The sequence below is a fragment of the Aptenodytes forsteri genome, unplaced genomic scaffold, assembly GCF_000699145.1.
Source record: "Aptenodytes forsteri isolate BGI_AS27 unplaced genomic scaffold, ASM69914v1 Scaffold208, whole genome shotgun sequence".
NCBI lineage: Eukaryota > Metazoa > Chordata > Aves > Sphenisciformes > Spheniscidae > Aptenodytes > Aptenodytes forsteri.
In genome coordinates this window covers 558,540-568,182 of record NW_008794963.1, presented here as the reverse complement: position 1 = coordinate 568,182, position 9,643 = coordinate 558,540, and the positions used below count along the sequence as shown (strand labels likewise).

The 9,643-nt window shown below is 37.1% G+C and overlaps 1 protein-coding gene across 1 annotated transcript in view; it reads left to right on the top strand.

Annotated features, from left to right (window-relative positions):
• The first annotated feature begins 2,218 nt into the window (after window positions 1-2,218).
• CUNH8orf88 (chromosome unknown C8orf88 homolog) overlaps window positions 2,219-9,643 on the top strand; it is a 13,548-nt gene continuing 6,123 nt past the window's right edge. Inside the window, exons 1-3 of the mRNA XM_019471067.1 lie at window positions 2,219-2,297; window positions 3,104-3,174; window positions 7,549-7,633. Coding sequence (XP_019326612.1) covers window positions 2,219-2,297; window positions 3,104-3,174; window positions 7,549-7,633 — 235 coding nt within the window. The remainder of the gene's footprint in view (window positions 2,298-3,103; window positions 3,175-7,548; window positions 7,634-9,643) is intronic.

The window sequence follows — 9,643 nt, the reverse complement described above, 5'->3', positions numbered from 1 at the left end:
GGCCGGGCCGGGCCGGGCCGGGGTTGTGGTAGGCGTTTGGGGGGCTCTGAGTGGAACGGTGCTGTGCCTCTTTGGGCAAGGGGAGATGGTTGGTTTCTGGTTACTCGTGGGCCTGCTGGGCTTGTGGGATTTTTCACAAAAATTGTATTAATTCTCTTTCACGTGTTCAGGAAAGAGTCTTCCAAAGAACATTTCTGATGGGCCCTCGTAAGCTGTCTGCTGTGAATATCCAACTTGTTAAGATGCTCAAAAAAAAAAAAGGTCATACAGAAATCCTGCTAGGCCTGTTTGCTACTGCAGAAGGCTTCCTTTCTGGTGGGCAGGTCGCCAGTCAGAGTAACTGCTGAGAAGCAGTATGGTCTTTGCAAGGGGGAAGTCTTGGGGTGCAGGAGGTGCTCCTGCAGCAATAGTCTCTCCTGGAAGCAGTTTGTTTTTCAGCTATTAAAACTAATCTTTCTCCACTTTTCTTGATGTTAGTCAGATAGAACACTATTCATCCAGAAGGTTGGGCTGGATAACTTGTTGAGATCTTTTCTAGCCTCTTCCTTCAACTTAAAGGAGGAAATGGAGCTGTTACAACACTACTTGATTTCACCCCTGCCGAAACTCCACTCTTCCTCTTGTATTCTCTTCTGGTTTGCTTGCTTTGGGAGTATGTGGTTTCTTAGACATCCTCCTCGTGGAAACTGGGGGGGGGCAAAATGTAGTGTTTTGCTGTCACCACAAGTCATCTTGTTTTCATTGACAGGAGAACGCTTTAAAAAATACAGGTGTGCTACATTCTAGAAGCTAGCTGGCCTCTTAAATAGTTTTTCCTCTTTTTAGAAAGTGTGTGTGTATCATTTGCAATCAGGGTATGGAGGAAAACTTGCTTTTTTTAATCTTCCGATGCAAATATCATTACTGCATTGCTTTATGTAGAAATTTAGTATCTAGTATAAATACGGTTTAAACAAGCATTCCTAATCTGGATAAGATGAAACATATCATCCGTGTCAGTACTCTCAGTTCATTCACCTGCAGGAATTTTCATTGTTACTTTTGAATACAGTTTTCAAGTCTGTCTTTTTAAAGTTGAGAAGGTAGGAAAACCAGCGAATCAAACCAGAACTTTTCTTCTGGCTTTAGCTCAACTGTTCTAATTCAGACAGTAACCACTTAACAATTGGTTTCTAGACCTGAATGGGTTCAGACTCGCTATGTTGGAAAATTGTTACTTGAATATGGTAGAAGTTAAATAAATAATTCCCCCCCCCCCCCCCGGTAATGCAAAGACCAATTAAAGTGGGGAGTGATACTGGATAATATTTTAAATAGCCTAACTTTTTTCCTGTTCCATACTGGAATTGGATAATAATCTCTATAGTTTTAACTCTTGAAGTCATGATAGTTTCCTTTGAATCTTTTTTTGTTAGAACAATTCTTCCCTTGTCTGGGAAACTCTCTTAGAGAAAACAGAATTTCAGTACCATTATTATTGTGTTGATTCTTGTTTCTGCTATTCTTTTTCTCTAAATGAAGCAGGAGTTCCTTCAGATAATGAAATCGCCCAGTTGACAAAGGAGATGAGGGTGGGAAGGAGAAGAATTCAGATACAGATATTATGAATTAAGATACTATGACTGATGGTTTACTTATAGGGGGAGATTTGTCAGCCCAGCACCACCTTAGCAGTTTTTGGTGCTGCTACAGCAGCTAAACTGCGTGGGAAGATGCAAAACTATTAATTTAACTAAAGTAGATATTAAAAAACAATTATGCAGGTTTATGTAGCTATAGATAAAAGGAACTCCTGTGCAGCCAGCAGACTGTAAAGGGTACAGTGATGTTAATTAACCCCCCCTTCAATTAAATTAACTGGTAGAAAATAACTTTCATTTCCATCATGTGTCCCCATCTCCTTTTTCCAAGCGTACAGGCAGATATACAGAAAAAACTTTTTGAGAAGAAGCTAGGGTAGCTTGACTGGAAGGAGAAATGAGAGAGATGTCTGATTCTGTCTTTATGCAAATTTTATCTGGCATATTCTATAACCTAAGAAAACTTCTGTGTTAGGTCTTTCTTCTTTTTCCTGTCCAGATACTATAAAATAGTATATCCTCTTGTCAAATGCAACTAACGAGTGGTAGACAGACTGCTCTTCTCGCTTAACATTTGTATGTGAAACTGAATGCTCTGTATTGATTTCTGCTGCTTTTTTAAAGTGTGATGCTTCAAAATGTTAAAGGAAACTAAAAAGTTTATTGGTAAATCCCTTCAGCCAGCACGACCTGTGCATCATCTGTCTTCTAAACAAGGTGAGTAGCATGGCTAAGATACAGTTCACTTTGCCAAAGCTTCAGTTTCTTCTAACGAAGTAACGAGGACGTGTAAGGTGACTTGGATTTTTTTTTTTTGTTTAAATGACTTTGTTCAAACTATAGTGATGTATAATGTCTTGCTGTGTATTGATCTTACTACATCATCTCTGTGATAAAATCTGAATTTAAACTCTCTTTGGTGGTGTTCTTTTTTGGCATCTGAAATTCTGGCTTCAGAAAGCTGGATCAGGCTTCTCTATTAAATTTGGGTATCTTGGGTTAGTTGACTCCTGCTATTGAAAACATAAAATACACATAATTTAACAAACAGATTATTGTTTAGGTTTCATTGCAAGTACAATATACTGCACCGTACCATTCTTATCTAACCTTCATACAAGTTTAAAACAAACCTAAGGAAAAAATCATGCAGTATTTATGTCAGGTGTGTATATTTTGTTTTTGTTTTTAAATGTCTGTATGCCTTCTAGATACTGCAGTATTTTAGTTAAAATTATTACTAAGTTAGAAATTTTTGGTGGCCAGAGAAACAGTGACAGCTGTGCTGATGTGGACAGAAGCTAAATGATATGATAAATCTTTACTGTGTTTAAAATTCATGGAAGAAATGGAAGAATGGTCCTAACGTGATTTAGAGCTTTTAAGTTGTGAATAAATGCCCATATAATCTCTTTGCAGTTGGATTTCAGTAATGTGCTTGTGGCAGGTATCACAAAATAAAAATGTGGAGTCTATTTAAAATGTTTTTTCTTAATGTTTTCTCTTATCTTCACCGGCATCAGCCATTGCGTTAAACTTTCAGACTGAATTACCTAGCAACACTGAAGTATGTTTGCAGAGTAAGGTTGACTGGGTGAGTATTGAGTAAATAGTAGATGACAAAGTTGATGGACTGTGTTCTAGAGTGCTCTAAGTTGGAGGTCAGCTGATCCCTTATGTTACCAAATGAAAAGTAAACTATTTCCACCTAGGAGTGTACTTGAATCTATATGTTATAAACCAGCAGTGTCAGAAGTACTAAAAAGAAGTATGAGTTTCAGGAATGCCTTTCCCTGATATTTTTATGCACTAGTAGCTGAAAAATACTTCTTATGAGTTACTTATTTAAGAGTCTCACGAAAGTCCATGTGGCATTTCTTTAGTCTTCATTGAATTAAGACAGCTATTTTAAACTTAAAGTACACATATTCATTCTTTGCTTATTATGTGTAAAGAATAACATTAGAAATAACTTTTTTTTTTCAGTTTTGTTAGCACATGCACAAATTCATTTGAGGAGCAAACTTCACAAAACTAGATAATTAAACAGTTCCAGTGCATTCTGTAGTTCTGTTTCATTGACTCTGCTGGATCGGGCAATAAATGGGCCTTAGCATTCAAAAAACCAGAAGCACTCTAGTGCTTTATTGCCAGAAATACTTGGCTTTAGACATGGTACAGTGTGTCCTTCAAACTTGAAATTGGTTGTAGCTGTTTGCTGCAAAATGAAATTTGTAGTGTTCCAACTAGAATGCTTAATGTTTCATGGTCTGAATTTGATTTTCTGTTGATACTGTTTGAATGTTCTTCTGAGCGTATTGAAAGTTTTAATTTTTTTTTTTTTTTTCTCGTTAGACCTGTTCCTTCATTCTTTACTTTAGAAGAGGTCTAACAATCCTGTAGTCCTTCCTTTATTGTATGAAGCTTCTGGAAGCTGCCTTTGACTTCAAACAAACAAACAAAAAAGTCAAGGTGTTGGCAGCCTATCCTTGATCACACATAGGGAAATCAACAGTTATGCTTGTCTCCTGAGCAGTTATGTATTTAGGAGAGCAGACTGTTCCCTTTTAGAGCAGGCCTGTGGTCAGCAATGTTGTAGTACTCAGTTTCATCAATATTTGGCTACATGTAGCTACATACTGCATTTCTTTGATGTTAGTATAGCTGTATTTTTTTTAAGCTGTTTCTTTGGCATAGAATATTGAAAAGGCTTTTTAATACTTTTGACTGTCAGCTGTTTCATGGGTACCTCCAAATACCAGCTGATTAGTACCCTATGAACCCCTAGTTGGACAGCATTGGCGTGGAGGCTGGCATAGCAGCTTCACAGAATATTTTTTTAAGCAGGAACATTCAGTATCTAGTTCTGAAGATATCTGGACCTGAATATGATTATACAGAGTTGTGTATTATCACTCTTTAATGAATCTTGCTGAACATTCTCTGTTTCAGAAGGCATCAGTGATGATCTGAGAAAGCTGTATGTTGTTATCCATTTGCTCTTTGGCTCCTGATATGGTGAAATAATGTCCCCACTCCTAGAATAATATATATATTTTTTTCACTTCACGAAAATTGTTCTTTAAATTGTTGTTGTATTTCAGGTACTTTAAATCTTACTGCCTTTTCGGCAAGACAGTAATAGTGCTCTGTATCTACAATCATAAAACTTTAATTATCCTCATCCCCTTTCCTTCCTCCTCCAATATATTTCCTTTTACAGAAGATAAATGAGCACAACACTAAACACACTGTAAGGTGAAAAACAACTGTTGACGTAACATTTAGTATTGCTAAAGGAAAACCAACTTGTTACAACTTTTTATACCATTCATAGTCTGAGGTAGTGATGATCTATTAAAGAGAGAATAGATATTCAAGTTGACGGGGTTAGGATACAGGAAATGCAGGTTACTTTTTGGAAAGTGTGGTGAATGGTGAAGATTTTAAAAAGTAAAGCAGATTGTATTTGCCACTAACTTATAAATAGACCTTTTTTAAAAATAAGAGAGGCTTTAGAAACAAACAAACAAAAAAAGCCAATTCTGACAAACCAGGTTCTTAAAGCAGTGAAAGAGCTGAAGAAGAATCTGGCAACTGAATTCTCCAAATTGCTTTACTCTGGGATATTTAGTATGCACACTTAAAGCTGCTTAGACTTCTGCCAGGAAAAAATCATCGTTATGGCACATAGGAGTGCTGGTCAGTGTTAGAGTCAACTCTGAGTATAAAGGACAGTGAATTACAGAATTAAAACTACTATCTGAGGAACTTATAGTCTGAAACTTGTAGTCTTAAGCCTTAGAAGTGGAGAAGAGCTACTGTTAATAATGAGCACAGTGATAGTGCTTGTATCTAAGATGTTATCCTTGATTCTAGGGAATTTCCACCAAACTGGTGTTCAGAGTGAAAGTGCCTGAATACTCACTGTGCCCTAACTGGATAATTTAAAGCAAAGAATACTTTTTATTCCTTTATAGTATGCAAAGAGTTTTCAGAAGATCTGGAGAGTGTTGAGTCCCCTACCTCAGATCTATTTGAGGTAGAGACAGGCTTGAAAAGTTTCCATCAGTCAGTATCAGTTTTAATTTACTACTTCTTAACTACCATTTAAAAATTATGTTGAGCTTCATAAATACATGCCCTGCTCTAGTGATACGCTTTATAGATGGATTCCATTCTTTGTAGATGGATTTCAGAGAGGAACCTGTGTAAGGCTATTGTTGTGAGTGGTGATACTCAAATGTTAAGTTTTGGACTGAAAACCAAGCATAGCAGAACTCTTGATATTATAAAGCAGCTGGCAGGATGATGTGATGAGAGGTGATGCAGGAAGCAATGTAAAAATATTGTGGTGACATTGTCTGGCACATTGCTGTAAATTCTGCTTTATCATGCATGTTTTTCTTGGGAATTTGAGAATGTGTTAAATCCTTGTTTGTACTTGGAAAGAGCCTTTGAATAGCTAAGACTTGTAAAGACTAGTTGAGCACCACAAAGCAGTTAGAATCAGCAGTATGGCTTTCTATTAACCTCATTCTCTGAAATCCCTAGATTTTTCAGATTTTTTTCCCCGTAAGTTTTAGACAAATCATGAAAAGATAACTAAATTTCAACCACAGAAAATGGAAGTGCGAGCAGGGTGGATAATACACTAGAAATGTTTTGCCATTTCACAACTTGTAGTCAGCGCACTATGAAAGCTGGTGGTGCAGTTACAGTGCAAAGTGTTAACTGCTGTTTCTGTCCAGAAAATAGGATCTCTTCTGCTTTTGACAAATGCTTCCCAAAATTTTCAGGTCTTCCTGCCTCCTCCCCCCCCATCTGTCTCAGAATGAGATTAAAATTCCTCAGCCAAACCGGTGGAGCTTTTTGGGAGCCAAGACAAACTGTTGAGGATAAACTGCTTTCCTACTTTCCAAAACACTCACTTCAAGGTTTTGGCAGCTGGAAGGAACTCGGTGTTGTACTGTAGATGTTAAGTCTTGATGCTTAGGAAACCTTTAGCTAAGTGAGAGAATCCCAAGTGTCTCTTTTCGTCTTAAGGAAAGTCCTTCCTGCTTTTACTATTCCCCAGTGTAGCAGCTTCTGCCTGTGTTCTGGGCGAGATAAGAGAAAAGGAGGAGGTAACTGTGTTCTTCTTTAAAAACTAGCAATAACACTGTAAAATTCTGTCTAAAAGATTGCTGCCTCAAATGTGCTTACCTATACTGCTTTGTAGGTTGTTGAACTATTCCTTTATTGTATGTAATCAAGAGTAATAAACAGTCTATAGGTTCAAATTAAACTTCTCAGGTGTTTTACATTACCAGTATTCCTATTTACAGTTTTCTGCAGTTATTTTGCAGGACTTTCATCTTTCAAGTTAGAGGTGCATCAACTGTTATAAATAGCTGCAGTTCTGACTACAGTTTAATTTGTACGAGAGTGTTTTTTTTTCCGAACTGTTTTTTCTTGTGTTGTTGAACTATTCCTTTATTGTATGTAATCAAGAGTAATAAACAGTCTATAGGTTCAAATTAAACTTCTCAGGTGTTTTACATTACCAGTATTCCGATTTACAGTTTTCTGCAGTTATTTTGCAGGACTTTCATCTTTCAAGTTAGAGGTGCATCAACTGTTATAAATAGCTGCAGTTCTGACTACAGTTTAATTTGTACGAGAGTTTTTTTTTTTCCGACTGTTCTTATACTGTAAAGAAGACGGTGATTCATTTGCAAGGAGTAGAAAAGATTAACAGAACCCACTTTTCTTCATGCACAGAAAGTATTAATTGTCCAAAATTTTGGTGACTGGTGAAAGCAAAATTGATTACTGAAACTGTGCTACAACTGTTATTACTGTTATTTTTAACTAAGAAACCCAGGAACATGCATCCTTGTTTTAATATGTTTAAAGGAGACAAGCGTCATAACTTAATTTTGTGAAGTATATTAAAAAATGTTTAACTCTTTCCTCCCTATTTTAGTTATCTGAAATGACTGAAGTGAAGATCTTAACTCAAACTGTGATGCCTTGTCAACCAAAACAGCATGAATCAGAAGCAAAAAAAGGTAAAATATTGCATGGAGATCTGTGTCAGAATTGTATTTTCTGGATGGAAGACAGTTGAACTTTGAGGAGATGTGGGCTGCATATTATTTTTTCTGATTAGCCAGTGCTTTGAGAGTTTGGCTTCCTTCTGTACCACAATTTGAGAGCAATATGAAACCTTTCTGTTTTTCACATAACACTGTAGAGAAAGTGTAAAACTTGGCCATACCTGAGGTGGGAAACCTCTGCTGGTAGACTTGCTTGCATATGAGGGTGTACCTGTCTCTCTTAAAAAACAAAAAAACCTCACAAACCAACAAAACAAAACAAAGAAAAAACAAACCCCGAGCATAAAACAACTTCTTCACACAAAATCCTGTTTTTGTGTAAATTGCTTCTGTGTGTAAAAGTACAGGTTTGAGTTGCGTCCCTTAGGCTGTTGCAGGGGTCAGTCATGGCATACAATCTTTAAGACTATTGCATGTAACCAATTTAAGAATTCTGTAGTTTGGCTTCCTTTTCCTACTCTTACTACAGTGCTTTTGAAATACTAATTTTCTGATGGTTAGAAATCACACAAGTCTGTTCTTGTGTCAACACTGTCCTTAAGGTTTGCTCCTTATGCTTTTCTTTCTGTACTGCCTGTTACTCAGTACTCATAAAGCATGATAGTGTTTTTGTCATGGTTTGGTAGGTTAAACAAGCTAAACTTTTACTCTTTTTTTTTGTTAAGGGATAATCTCAGATCCCAAACGTATTCTCACAGTCCTTTCTTCTGCACTGCTTCCTGCCTAATTCTTCATTCTTAAACATGTTACAGGAACTGCGACAGTGATCCACGTTAGGTCATCAGTTCATTGAGACAACTTTTTCTGTTAATGTCTTCCTGTAATCAGGCATCTCAAATCTCCATCTGTAATCTCCAATCCTTAAGTAATCTCGGGAGACTTGGTTTGTTCTTTTGCTTTTAGTATTCAACAATTGAAAGAATTCTGTTAAGTTTTATTGAGCCTTTCCTATTTTTCCTCAGTCTGAGGTTACCATTACCCAGGTTCTTGAGCAGTAATCCTACATTGTTGTGTGTTACTGACTTGAAAGTAAGTCTTCCATGTATCCCCTTTCAGGCTCAGGTTTGTTTCTTTTATTCTTGATCTTGGTAAATAGAATAATGTTCTGTTCTTTGGATCTAGTCTGGTGTCAGGCTTGTCAAGTTCTATTTGTTTGGTGGTAGCTTGCTGATCCTTTCTCATTGATTCTGCTTGTGGTGTGTAGAGACTATTGTGTTCTACAAGATCTTAAATGACTTCTCATCAGATCCTGGTCTCTTCAATAAGCCATGACTTTGGATCTTTTTTGGTGGTTAATTGCTCTGTGATACCTTCCTGGGTCTATTCTACATTTGTCCAGAATGTCAAACTTTTTCCAACACTTGTTTTCAGAGGGCTTTTGTTTGTTTGCTGAGTGTTGTAATCCTTTCCTTCAGAGTAATAAAACTTCAGAGGTCCTGTTGTTCAGTTACTGCCTACAAATAGGTCTTTTTTTTTTTTTCTTCTTCTTCCCTTCCTCTCTTCCATTGCACTGTGAAATTTCCACTGGAACTCCATTTTTATCTCCAGCTGTACCTTAAGTTCTAGATAATAATTTCTATTTGATATCTGCTCAGTGGTAGTATGCCTCCAGTTACCTGTCTCTACAGTTCTTAAGTGCTTTTTACTGTGATGTCAGTCTCTTCCTTGCTTTCTCTTGGAATCATAGAATGGTTTGGGTTGGAAGGGACCTTTAAAGGTCATCTAGTCCAATCCCCCCTGCAATGAGCAAGGACATCTTCAACTAGATGAGGTTGCCCGGAGCCCCGTCCAACCTGACCTTGAATGTTTCCAGGGATGAGGCATCTACAACCTCTCTGGGCAACCTGTGTTTCACCACCCTCGTTACAAAAAAATTTCTTCCTTATATCTAATCTATATCTACCCTCTCTTAGTTTAAAACCATTCCCCCTTGTCCTGTCGCAACAGGCCCTGCTAAAAAGT